A 14,348-nucleotide genomic window follows, 5' to 3' on the forward strand; every position below is an offset into this window, starting at 1 on the left:
AAACTAAAAAAAAACACTTGTATCCTTAATTTTTTTTCCCTTTTTTTTTTCTCTCTCTCTCTCTATTTTCTTTATTTCTTCTCTTCTTCTTCTTCGCGTCTTCTTTCTTTCACTCTTCTTCTTCTTTCTTTTTTCCTTCTTCTTCTTCTTCACGTCTTTTTTCTTTCACTCTTCTGCTTCTTTTTTCTTTGCTTTCTTCTTCTTCCTTTTTTTTTTCCTTCTTATTCTCCTTCTTCTTCTTTCCTTTCACTACTATTGCCTGCCAATGTGATCTGCCACTGTCTTGAGTCAACAACAACAAAATGGCGGACGCTGCGTGATTTGTCATCGCTCGAAACCGCCGACACCACCGCCTGAAGCAGCCGCCGTTCCCGCTGCCTCTACAATTTAATTTAGGGTTTTTGATTTTTAGTTCATTTTTGTTAAATTTTCTTGGTTTTGGTCTCTTTTGTAATAGAATTTTACAGTGAAATTTTGGTATAATTATCTTAGGTTTCTTTATTATTGGGTTTTGTTTGTTTTGGTGGGATTATTGGAATTATTTTGTAATCTACTGATGATATTGTGTTTGATTTTTTTTCTTTCCCTTTGGAATCATACTTTGTCTCTCATCTTGAAATTTATTGGTTTTACAATTTCGTTATGATAATGAAATAAGAAAAAATCGTTTCAATATAATATTGAAAAATGTAAAAACTGATATTATTATAATTAATTTTTATTTCTTAATGTAAATTTTATAAGTTGTAAAAGGTATTTTTTTACTTTTGACGCAATGCAATTCAACTTAGGGGTAGTATGGTCTTTTAGGTAAATAACAGTCTAAACAGTTGGAATTAACTGATTTTTTTTTACGGAGATGGGGGTGCAGTGCACATGGTCGAAACTTGTGGGTGCGCGACACTAATTGTCGAAACATGTGGGGCTGACGATAAATAACCCTTAAAATTATTTCTATCGAAGAAAATCATTTTTTAAATGTTTACGTCAGCTCCGCCGGCAACCTTCGATTGCGTTGAGTTTGCATGAGGGTGTGTAGGGGAAATGTTTAGTTAGGGGTAAAATTGTAAACAAGATTAAGCAGGGTTTGAAGAGGATTTGGAGGTGTGCTAATAGCACCTCTTAATTAATTGTTGCGTCTTGAGCCCAAATTCTCTAACCTACGTCCATGTCCAACCATTAGCAGGGTCCAAGAGCAAGTGGGGACATAGGGTGTGTTTGGGATTGAGGTTAGGCAGCTATAGCTTAAAAGGTACAGCACTAAAGTGTTTGGTAAACACTAGCTGCTGTAGCTTGTAAGCTATATTGATATGATTTTTCACTTGTATAATGGAAAATCTATTATATCTTTAATAATTTCATCAAATTATTATTTAAAATTTATATTTACTATATTTTACTAACTTTTGCTTCATGGTTACAACTTTTCTTTCACAACAGCTGTATCTTAAAAGCTACAGTACCTCAATCCCAAACGCACCCATACCATGTCACTGCTTTGTTGCTTTCCCCCCCTTTTTTTTGGGATAAGTGTTGTGCAAATTTTAATGTACTCGCAAGCGCACGAATCTATTGTAGTATAGATCTATGGTGACGAGTGTCGATCCCACGAGGAGGTGGATTTTAATTGTGTAGAATTAATTTTGTAAATGGGTGATTGGATTTATGGTGGAAATGATTTGGAATATGCTAAAACTTAAATTAAAATGGCGAGAATAAATTCTAAAACTGGAATTGAAATGGCGAGAATGAATTGAAGAGAATTCTATTGAAATGACGTACTTGGGTATCTGGATCCGTATCAACATGCATCATGGGCTAAATAATCCGTATTAATGCCAATTAAATCATGAGGGGGGAATCCACACCTCATGAACCACGCTCTAATCAATATGGTGCTAAGGGCTTATCGTGCCAAATAATAATAACCTTATACTAGAGAGCCGGTGTAACCAAGGCGGTATCTAGACAAGACTATTATTATTTGTCGACGAGAAGTCAAAACATCCACAAAAATTAGAGGGGAAGAGAAAATAAATTTACCAAATTAAGCCCATGACACATGTTGAGACTTCACCTTCAACCCAAGCTTGAAAGAAAATTAGCCACTCATAATTGAACTAGGGGCAAAATGGAAATTTATTAAAATACGAAGAAAATACAAGATGGAGAAGGAATTACAGAAAATGGATCCCAAAAATGGATTCAGAGATATCAAATTAGGGGGGGGAGGCCCCCTTTTTATAGATACATGGAGTAAATCATGGCCATCGGATTAAAAATAGTTTGGACGCTCAGGATTGCGCCACGTCATCAGTCAACAGTCCACGGTTTGACCACGCGGATGAACAGTAACACGGTTTGACCCGACTTTGAACAGTAACGCGGTTTGACCCGGATGAACAGTAACGCGGTTTGGTTGAAAATAATCCTGTGTGATGCATGCACCGTACGCGAGATTTTTCGTCCACTGATATGCTGCCACGTCACCATCAACAGTACATAAGAATTTTAGTCCAACAGGATCGTGACACCTCATCAGTCAATGCCACATCATCGGTCAATGCCACGTCATCATCCGTCTATGTGAACAGTGTCGTGAACAGTAACGTATACAGTACCGTACACGTGAATAGTACCGTACATGTGAATAGTGTCATTTTTCCTTTTATGCTCCTCCTAAGGTTTTCGACCGTCCTGAGTTCAAAAGTGATGTCCGTTTTGCCGTCTGATCTCTCCTTTATTGTGAAATGACTATAATGCCCCTAAAATACATAAAATACTTAATTAAAATAAAACACATGTAATTAAATCACAAGAAGGTTAAATATATAAAAGTAAGGGTTGTTAGTAAGACTTAAAATGTAAAATAACGGTTTTCTCCTTTATAAATATGCATTTTCTAATACTCAACACACCCCCCAACCAGCTTATTGCTAGTCCCTAGCAAATAAAGCGAAAACAAAATTCAAATTCAAAATAATTTTTTTTTTGTTTTAATAGAAACACTCGTATTTATTCCATCAGATTAATGATAACACTCAAATAAAAGTATAAGCATTATCTCTAGTCTAAAGCAACATCACACCCACATCAACCATCCACATGAATTAGCCCAGTAGACTTTGTTTTAGCTACTCTCAAGAATGACATGTCAAACCCCAAAATCTCACTGGAAGTAGTGACACTCTCACAAATAAATTAATCCCAATAAAAATAGTCACTCCAATGAATGGTAATTGAGAGAGAAAATAATAAAGAAGTGATATCACATGCTCTCACCAAGATGAAATAAATATGCCCTCAGCTTAGAAATAATACGATCTCAAGTCAAATAAAATGTTAGTCAACCCACTTTATTTATCTTTTTTTTTTTTTTAATTATGCATCACTACATCTTTTTAGCCCATATAACTAGCTTCTACTTCAAACTATAGTTCCCTAAAATCAAGAAGGACTTTTATTAGGATGAAACGTAGGCTAGGGACATGGCTAACAAAGAAGGAAAATAAGGAAAACAAAGTGTATGTTTGAGAAAAATGCAGAGAAATTTTTTTTTTTTTTTTGGAAGTTGCAAGGTGGATTTCACCTATTTTTATTCTTTTGAAACAACAACTTTTGTTTTTGTTTTTGTTTTTGTTTTTTTTTTTGTTTTTTTTTTGTTTTTTGGCATAACTTCACTGAACAACATAATTATTTACATTTTCTCAAACATAAATAGGTGATGGAACTTATAAGACATCGGGTAATACTCCAAATCGGAGTGGGTCAAGATGATAAGTTGACAAAGAAAATGTTTTTTTTTTTTTAAAGGCTCAAAAGGGTTAACTATGGATATTTAATAAAAGGGATGGCTAGAAAGGCTCAAACGGATCAAAGATGGCCTTTCCATCGTCTTTTAGGGCTCTGAATAACCTTCCATATCTACTAGTTAGATGGGCCTCCAAATGTAGCAACACACTCTTTTTTCTTTTTCTTTTTTCTTTTTTTTTTTATTTTACAATTTTTTTTTTTTTTAGGGTTAACTCAAAAGTAATTTAGAGATCGTGTATAAAATAATAAACTGCTAAGCTGTATAAAGAGTGGGCAAAAGGGTTATTCTCCAAGAAAAATAATAGGCTCAAAAACTCACTTGGTACTTATTATGACATGTTCATTCCTTCAAGCAACTCATATATGTCTCCGACATCAACATGTAGAGTAGCAAACATAATGTAACATCACTTAAGACCAAAGATAATACAAATACTAAAATTTAAAATTAATCATGTCACCCAATGTTAAAACAAATCACACAAATTTTTTTTTTTTTTTTAAACAACATTCTACCCCCCAACCTATTCTAAACATGAAAGGAAAATATGCATGCAGAAATGTGAAAATGATGCATAAAAACTAATTAGAAAAGTTACACGTAAAATGATAGAAAACGAAAATGATTTTTTTTTTTTTAAAGAAGATGCGTTTCTAGAGGAACTACACTCCATATTCAGCCATCTTCGACTCAAAAGTTGGAAAATGTATATTTATAGAGGAGAAATTAAAAAGAAGAAAAATAAACATAAACACATAATAAAGAAAAAGAAAATGTCTGAATTTTTTTTTTTTTTTATAAACGATGAAGATGCGTTTCTAGAGTCACTACACTCCATATTCAGCCATCTTCAACACAAAAAGTTAGCAACAGTTAGTTTCTACAACAAAAATTAGTAAAAACTTAACCAAAATTCTACAATTGTCGACTATTCCCTCCCCCCAACCAGAACGAAACATTGTCCTCAATGTTTGAAAGGAAAGAAGTAGAGTTTAGAAGACATCACCTGGGTGGTGCAACACAGAAGAAAATATTTATAGGCGGAGAGTTAAATCTAATTTGTACTTCTTACTGCTGCTACTGTTACCATCATTATTTGGACGCTCCAACACGAAGGTCCAGGGGTCTGGCTCCGGTCTATAAGCTTGTAACAGATCAAGTAGCTCGTTAGCAGTGTGAGCACAAATAAAAAGTTTTTTCACATTAGCGGGAATGAAATAGTTTTTTATTGCATGGTTAAGAAATGCGATAAAGCCATCATAAAAGTTATTGACATTTAACAAACCGATGGGTTTTTGGTGGATGTGCAGATGGGCCCAAGATGCTAGCGTGATAAGTGCCTCTAGTGTTGCAAGATCTCCTGGAAGGAAAATAAATGCATCAGCATGATTAAGCATTTCAGTTATTCTTTCTTGCATACCTGAGACGACTAACTCTTCTCCAGTTGATGAGTCAGACGAACTGCCCAATGGTTTTAGGACTCTTGGGATGATGCCTAACACTTGACTTCCTCTGATAAAAGCTGCTTCGGAGACCATTTTTGATAACCCTCGGTTACCTCCTCCATACACCAAATGTAAATTTCTCGCTGCTATGCTTCGACCAAGATCTATGGCTGCCTCAACGAACTCTTTATGTTTGCCATAGGTAAATCCAGAAAGCACACAAATGTTCTTGAATTGTCTATTGGGAGTAGCTGCCATTGGAATATTTCTCAAAAACAATTTGTGAGTGTTTGACAAAAGAAATCACATTTAAGAGTCTTGGTGATAGTGGGTCACAGCTGTGAATGAGGTAACATGTTAGTGTCAAATAACGCATGAAGCACATGGCTCGCGAGTCAAAAAGAAAACAGTAAAAAGGAAATAGCAAACAATAATAAAATTATTAAAGACAATAATGCAAACAATAAAACAACAGTGAAATGAAATAAAATAACAGTAAAGTAAAAGGATATTTACACGTAGTTGCGACTGTGGCTCACATCTTCCTCTGGTTTTACGTCCAGAAACGGCTTGAACGCCCTCTATGGGTCGAGGATAGGCTTCCCATCCAGTTTTCTTATAAACAGGCAAACAGGGTCGTTTATAGTCAGATTCCCGAGACTATATCGTGCATGCTCTTTCTGGAATAATGGCCATAACTGGAGAATCGCTCCTTGCACATATCCACTGGGATGCGTTTCAAGAGACAAAAGGATATCATCCAATGACTCCTTATTCAAGCCATCCCTAATGAATTGAATCTTATCTTCCCTGTTATCAGACATCATTCCTAAAGAACATGGGTTTTTATTGCAACTCATTCTGGCACACTTATGACAAGCAACAGAAATTCTTCGAGCTCGTCGTTTTCTTGCATAATTTCCTTTACCACAACCAGGCATGTATGCAATAAATTTTGGAGGTAACTCACCTGCCGATCGTACTTTAGCCTCGATTAACCAACGGATGTCAGCAGGTATGTTATTTCTCATGAGTAATCGCATGCGTTCGGACCGAGCTTTATAGATCGTAAGGAGGGCATTCTGAGGAAGTGAAGGGAATCGCTTGTGAAGCTTCGTTAGAATCTCGTTTCTGTCCATACCTTCGCCTCAGAATATCAGTTATTATAGGAAACTGAAGTAACCGACTTGATTGTCACGGAGTACCGTTATCCGCCACTTCACCGGGGTAACAAACTAAAGCACACAAACAGAAAAACAAATTAAAACACACAAAGAAAATTAAAATCGTCCTCTTATTGAATTTACCTCAAGCTCCAACTGGATGTCGTAAACACTTCTCTCAATGTCTCTGAGTTGGCTTTCTAAACCCTCAACATAGGCTACTAACTCTGGTGGTTGTAGAGCCCAAATGCGTTGTGTTTTACAAAATTGAATCTGCCTTTTGAGATGAGTTTTGACACGTTGAAGTGGTTTAAGAATGTTCAGGAGGAACGGCCTAAGTATGAGACTCATGATTAACAATGATAAGAGAAAACTTAATGGTAAAATAAACACACTTATGCAAAAACAATTTCAATTAGCAAAAGAATAATATAAAGAAAGAAAACAAAATCAAATCAACGAAAAGAAAGAAAAAAAAAATCAATTCAAATCTGGTGGGTCACTCAAATTTATTTCGGTGTCTTCTCCACGTGGTTGGTATTCTAGATATGGCTTTAATCTTTGACCATTAACTTTAAACGTGACACCGTTCTTTGGGTCCTTAATTTCAATTGCCCCATGTGGAAAAACAGTATGAACAATAAAGGGACCAGACCAACGAGAGCGTAACTTACCTGGGAATAGGTGCAAGCGAGAATTGAATAAAAGCACTTTCTGACCTGGAGTGAACGATTTTCTCATAATTTGCTTATCATGGAAGACTTTCATTCGTTGCTTGTAAATTTTGGCATTTTCGTATGCATCATTGCGAATTTCTTCAAGTTCTGCCAGCTGTAATCTTCTTTCTGAGCTGGCTTGCTGCATGTCAAAGTTGAATTTCTTGATGGCCCAATATGCACGATGCTCGAGTTCCACAGGTAGGTGGCAAGCTTTTCCATACACTAGCCTGTAGGGTGACATCCCAATTGGGGTCTTGAAAGCCGTTCTATATGCCCATAATGCATCATCAAGTCTTAATGACCAATCTTTTCTGTCTGGCCTCACCGTTTTTTCTAATATGTGCTTTATTTCTCGATTGGAGATCTCAACTTGGCCACTGGTTTGCGGATGATACGGGGTCGCCACTTTGTGTGTGATTGAATACTTTGTCAAAAGAGCCTTGAATGCTTTGTTACAAAAGTGGGCACCACCATCACTGATTATCGCTCGAGGGAATCCAAAGCGTGAAACAATGTTGCTTTTCAAAAATGCTATCACCACCTTGTGATCATTGGTCCTACATGGAATTGCTTCTACCCATTTTGATACGTAGTCAACAGCAACCAATATGTATTGATGGCCAAAAGAAGGGGGAAAGGGTCCCATGAAGTCGATACCCCATACGTCAAAAATCTCAACCACTAAAATTGGATTTAGTGGCATCATGTTCCTTCGTGTAATGCTTCCCATTCGTTGACACCTATCACATGAAGAACAGAAAGTGTAAGCGTCTCGAAATATAGATGGCCAATAGAAACCACATTGTAAAACTTTAGTCGCTGTCTTCTTAGCACTGAAATGGCCTCCACAAGCTTGTTCATGGCAGAATGAAAGGATATTCTGAATTTCACTTTCTGGGACACATCGTCTAACAATTTGATCCGCACAATACTTGAACAAATACGGGTCATCCCAAAAGAAATTCTTTATCTCTGCAAAGAATTTAGCCTTGTCTTGCTTGGTCCAATGCTCTGGAAGTTTACCTGTAACAAGATAATTAACTATATCAGCATACCAAGGTAATACTTCCACACTCATTAATTGTTCATCTGGAAATGACTCATTTAATGGTAATTGTTCTATAATTGTGTCAAAATGGAGACGAGAGAGGTGGTCCGCCACAACATTTTCTATCCCTTTTTTATCTTTGAATTCCAAGTCAAATTCCTGCAAAAGTAACACCCAACGAATTAGTCTGGCTTTTGCATCTTTCTTTGTGAGAAGATATTTAAGAGCAGCATGATCTGTGAATATAATTATTTTACAACCAATGAGATAAGATCGAAATTTTTCCAATGCAAACACTACTGCTAGCATTTCTTTTTCAGTAGTTGAATAGTTCAACTGTGCATCATTCAATGTCATACTAGCATAGTAAATAACATGAGGAATTCGATCAACTCTTTGTCCTAAAACTGCTCCTACTGCATAATCAGATGCATCACACATAAGCTCAAATGGTAAGCTCCAGTTTGGGGCCTGAATGATGGGTGATGATGTCAACAATTGCTTTAATTTTTCAAAAGCCATAAGACATGAATCATTAAAGATAAAAGGTACATCCTTAGCAAGTAAATTGCATAAGGGTCTAGAAACTTTGCTAAAATCTTTAATGAAACGTCTATAGAAACCAGCATGCCCAAGGAAAGATCTTACTTCTCTGACTGTTTTAGGTGGAGGGAGATTAGAAATGAGATCCACCTTGGCTTTGTCAACCTCAATACCTTTGCTCGAAATGATGTGACCGAGAACAATACCTTGTTTTACCATAAAATGGCACTTCTCCCAATTTAAGACTAAGCTCTTCTCGGTACATCTCTGCAGAACTAGCGTTAGATGATGTAAACATTGATCAAACGAGTCACCAAAGACAGAAAAGTCATCCATAAAGACTTCAAGGAATCGTTCAACCATATCAGAAAAAATGCTCAACATACATCGTTGAAATGTAGCAGGTGCATTACATAATCCAAATGGCATTCTCCTATATGCAAATGTGCCAAAAGGGCAAGTGAAAGTAGTTTTCTCTTGATCTTTTGGTGCTATGGGGATCTGATTATATCCTGAGTAGCCATCTAGAAAGCAATAAAATTCATGGCCTGCTAATCTATCAAGCATTTGATCAATAAATGGTAAAGGAAAATGGTCTTTACGTGTGACAGAATTCAATTTCCTATAATCGATGCATACACGCCACCCTGTAGTTACTCTAGTGGGTATCAATTCATTATCTGCATTCGTAACTACTGTGACTCCTGACTTTTTGGGGACAACTTGTACAGGACTGACCCATGAACTATCAGAAATTGGGTAAATGATACCTGCATCTAATAGCTTAAGGACTTCAATTCTAACAACTTCTTTCATATTAGGATTTAACCGACGTTGCATTTCCCTAGTAGATTTAGCATTTTCATCAAGGTGAATGTAATGCATGCAGTCTACTGGATTTATACCTTTGATGTCTGCTATGGTCCATCCTAATGCTCCTTTGTGCTCTTTTAAAACATCCAACAACTTACCTTTTTGTTCGTCATTGAGGGATGATGAGATGATTACCGGTAGAGTACTTTCTTCTCCCAAAAATGCATATTCCAATGTGTTGGGTAATGGTTTGAGCTCGAGTTTCGGTGGTGATTCTGATGATGGGATGAGTTTCTTCTCTGATGGTGCTAGTTGTTCAACTCTTGACTTCCATTTATTAGTGTCCATAGATGGTGCTGAGTCAAGCAGGGCGTTGACCTCATCAACCGATCTGTCAATATCAAAATCAAAACCAAAGTGAGTTAAACATGTTTGTAAAGGATCATCACTAAGGTTTGAAACAAAAGTATCATCAACTAATGCTTCAATTAAATCCACATCAACAATTCCATCATCTGCATTGTGAGGTTGTTTGGCAATGTTGAAGATGTTCAGTTCCATAGTCATGTTGCCGAAGGACAACTGCATATTTCCAGTCCTGCATTGAATGTGAGCATCCGCAGTTGCCAAGAAAGGTCGGCCTAGAATAATGGGGATGTGCTTCCTTGAATCCTGTATTGGTTGAGTGTCAATTACAATGAAATCAACAGGAAAATAAAACTTGTCTACCTGGATAAGCACGTCCTCCACAATACCACGAGGTATTTTCGTGGACCGATCTGCAAGCTGTAACACCACTGGAGTTGGGTGTAATTCTCCCAGTCCAAGTTTCACGAATACAGAGTAAGGCAAAAGATTTACACTAGCTCCTAAATCCAACAAAGCATTCTCAATTGTGTGGTTCCCTATACTACATGAGATAGTGGGGGAGCCAGGGTCTTTGCATTTTAAAGGAATTTTATGTTGGAGTATAGAACTAACGTTTTCTGTTAAAAATGCCTTCTTTTGAACATGCATATTTCTCTTTTTAGTACAAAGGTCTTTAAGAAACTTGGCATAAGATGGAACTTGTTTAATAGCATCAAGCAAAGGGATATTAACACTTACCTGTTTGAAGATTTCGAGAATCTCACCTGTGGATTTTCCCTTCTTTCCTTTCGCTAACCTTTGAGGAAATGGAGCTTTCGGAACGTATTCTCGTGGGTTGGTTTCTTCTTTCTCCTCCGGTGATGAGTCTTCAACATTCACAGGTACAATTTGATTTTCTTTTGTCACCAGCATCTCCACTTTGTTGTCGACTTCCTTTCCTTTTCGCAAGGTCATTACTGCTTTGACCTCTCCATGTTGCTGTGGTGAACTAGTACTCGCTTCATGCACTCCTTTAGGATTAGGCACTGGTTGACTTGGAAATTTTCCTTTCTCAACAGTCATTGCCAAGGTCTGAACTGAAGAAGCGAGTTGTCCCACCATCTTCTCGAGGCTTGAAACTGATTGGGCTTGTGAGTTGAAGCCCGCTCTCAACTCATTTCGTAGTCCATCAATGGTGCGGTTCTGTTGCTCAATCGTGGAGTGAGTAACATTCTTGAAATTTTGGAATGCATCCTCCCATGGTCTGGGTTGAGAGTAGTTCTGATTCTGATTGAATGGTCTAAATGGGGGCTGAGAGGCTTGAGGATTTTGTGGAATTGGTGGAGCTGGAGCTGTTGGTCCATTCTGTTGGAATCCTTGAGACCATGAAAAATTGGGGTGGTCTCTCCATCCAGGGTTATATGTGTTGGAGTATGGGTTGTAATTTGATGGCTTTCTCATTACACCTATGGCATTGGCTTGATCTGAGTATGAGTCATGGTCATGTGGCTCTGTTGATTTAGCAGTCGATAATGATGCTATTTGTCGAGAGAGACCTTCAATTATCGCTTTGACTTCTTTAATTTCTGAACTTGATTCGCCAATTTGAACCTCATTCACTCCTTTAATTCTTCTAGTAGTCCTGAGTGATCGACTCCGTTGTTGGGAATTATCTGCTTGTCGCTGGAAGAATTCCCAAATCTCTGATGCACTTTTTGACATTAGCTCTCCTCCACTCGTTGCCATTAGCCATTCTTGCACATTCGGCAATAATCCCTCCAAAAAGTATTGGCATTGGTGCCATTTCTCGTACCCATGATGTGGACACTTCAAGAGTAGCCCATTGAATCGCTCCCATGTTTCGAAAAATTGCTCGTCATCTTTCTGGGTAAACTCCGAGATTTCCCTGCGAATAGCATTGGTTTTATGCACTGGGAAATATTTATTTAAAAATTTTGTAACCATTTGTTCCCATGATGCAATGCTATTAGCAGGCAATGTATTAAGCCATGAACGAGCTCTATCTTTTAAAGAAAATGGGAATAGTCTAAGTTTAACATCATCATCTGAAAAATTCTCATATTTGAATGTTTGACAAATGGCATGAAAATCATTCAAATGATTATATGGATCCTCATTTTCTAGGCCATAAAATGTAGGGAGACAATTTAACACACTAGGTTTTAATTCAAAACTCCTAGCAGCTACATTTGGGTATCTTATGCATGACGTGCTCAAATTAGCTAAGGGACTAAAATAGTCCTTAAATGGCCTCTCCTGTGGTGCTTGTAAATCCATTTTATTTTTAACGTGTTTGTGTGTGCGAAGTGTTTTTTCTAATTCAAGGTCTATAGGTTCAAGATTAGGTAATAATGACCTACGACCATGCATGCAAAATAAATAAAATAAAAATAAAGATGCAAACAAAACAAAAATAAAGATGGGAACAAAACAAATAAAAATAAAGAAGAGGGAGAAATTACGATACTAACCTTATTGCGCTATTACAACCTTTCTATAAAAATACACAAAAATAAATACGTGAAAGAAATTAACTAAAAATTAAATTAATAAGATAAACAAAAAAAATTACAAAGAAAAATAAATGGAAAATTAAATTACAAAATTTTAAAGAAGAGAAAAAGAAAAGAAATACTAACCTTTAAATGTAGATTCACTTTTTTTTTTTAATAATAAAAAAAAATACAAGAAAACAAATAAAAGAAATTATTCACAAAAATTAATTCTATGAATTAAAATTACTTACCTCCCCGGCAACGGCGCCAAAAACTTGTTGTGCAAATTTTAATGTACTCGCAAGCGCACGAATCTATTGTAGTATAGATCTATGGTGACGAGTGTCGATCCCACGAGGAGGTGGATTTTAATTGTGTAGAATTAATTTTGTAAATGGGTGATTGGATTTATGGTGGAAATGATTTGGAATATGCTAAAACTTAAATTAAAATGGCGAGAATAAATTCTAAAACTGGAATTGAAATGGCGAGAATGAATTGAAGAGAATTCTATTGAAATGACGTACTTGGGTATCTGGATCCGTATCAACATGCATCATGGGCTAAATAATCCGTATTAATGCCAATTAAATCATGAGGGGGGAATCCACACCTCATGAACCACGCTCTAATCAATATGGTGCTAAGGGCTTATCGTGCCAAATAATAATAACCTTATACTAGAGAGCCGGTGTAACCAAGGCGGTATCTAGACAAGACTATTATTATTTGTCGACGAGAAGTCAAAACATCCACAAAAATTAGAGGGGAAGAGAAAATAAATTTACCAAATTAAGCCCATGACACATGTTGAGACTTCACCTTCAACCCAAGCTTGAAAGAAAATTAGCCACTCATAATTGAACTAGGGGCAAAATGGAAATTTATTAAAATACGAAGAAAATACAAGATGGAGAAGGAATTACAGAAAATGGATCCCAAAAATGGATTCAGAGATATCAAATTAGGGGGGGGAGGCCCCCTTTTTATAGATACATGGAGTAAATCATGGCCATCGGATTAAAAATAGTTTGGACGCTCAGGATTGCGCCACGTCATCAGTCAACAGTCCACGGTTTGACCACGCGGATGAACAGTAACACGGTTTGACCCGACTTTGAACAGTAACGCGGTTTGACCCGGATGAACAGTAACGCGGTTTGGTTGAAAATAATCCTGTGTGATGCATGCACCGTACGCGAGATTTTTCGTCCACTGATATGCTGCCACGTCACCATCAACAGTACATAAGAATTTTAGTCCAACAGGATCGTGACACCTCATCAGTCAATGCCACATCATCGGTCAATGCCACGTCATCATCCGTCTATGTGAACAGTGTCGTGAACAGTAACGTATACAGTACCGTACACGTGAATAGTACCGTACATGTGAATAGTGTCATTTTTCCTTTTATGCTCCTCCTAAGGTTTTCGACCGTCCTGAGTTCAAAAGTGATGTCCGTTTTGCCGTCTGATCTCTCCTTTATTGTGAAATGACTATAATGCCCCTAAAATACATAAAATACTTAATTAAAATAAAACACATGTAATTAAATCACAAGAAGGTTAAATATATAAAAGTAAGGGTTGTTAGTAAGACTTAAAATGTAAAATAACGGTTTTCTCCTTTATAAATATGCATTTTCTAATACTCAACAATAAGCATTATCACTATTATTACGTCAGCTTGAGTCAATTTATCTTTTAATTTATTTACGCGAGAGTAGTCCAGCATCGAGTATATGCTGTGACGGTGTCTCATAGAGTGATTTTCAAAAAACTATTTAACTTATTATTTGAATTTAAATTTTTGAAGAAACAGAAGTTTGGATATTTCCTCTTCAAAGTTAATGCATATTAAAAAGGGTGGGACTATTTGAACCCAACGATTTTCTCTCTAAACCCTCTTTTTATATCTTTAATAATTTCATCAAATT

At 36.6% G+C, this 14,348-nt stretch overlaps 1 protein-coding gene and 1 non-coding gene across 2 annotated transcripts; one reads left to right on the forward strand and one right to left on the reverse strand.

Annotated features, from left to right (window-relative positions):
• Window positions 1–1,632: 1,632 nt before the first annotated feature.
• LOC127902950 (uncharacterized) lies at window positions 1,633–14,051 on the reverse strand. Its single transcript, XM_052443048.1, has one exon. It carries the CDS (start codon window positions 12,282–12,284, stop codon window positions 6,903–6,905), a length of 5,382 nt encoding a protein of 1,793 aa, XP_052299008.1. The 5' UTR covers window positions 12,285–14,051; the 3' UTR covers window positions 1,633–6,902.
• On the forward strand, window positions 11,704–11,807 carry LOC127903583 (small nucleolar RNA R71). The gene has a single exon (XR_008056291.1). It is a non-coding gene; the product is annotated as a small nucleolar RNA R71 (small nucleolar RNA).
• Window positions 14,052–14,348: the final 297 nt, after the last annotated feature.

The sequence above is a fragment of the Citrus sinensis genome, chromosome 6 (assembly GCF_022201045.2).
Source record: "Citrus sinensis cultivar Valencia sweet orange chromosome 6, DVS_A1.0, whole genome shotgun sequence".
In the NCBI taxonomy this organism is placed as follows: Eukaryota; Viridiplantae; Streptophyta; class Magnoliopsida; order Sapindales; family Rutaceae; genus Citrus; species Citrus sinensis.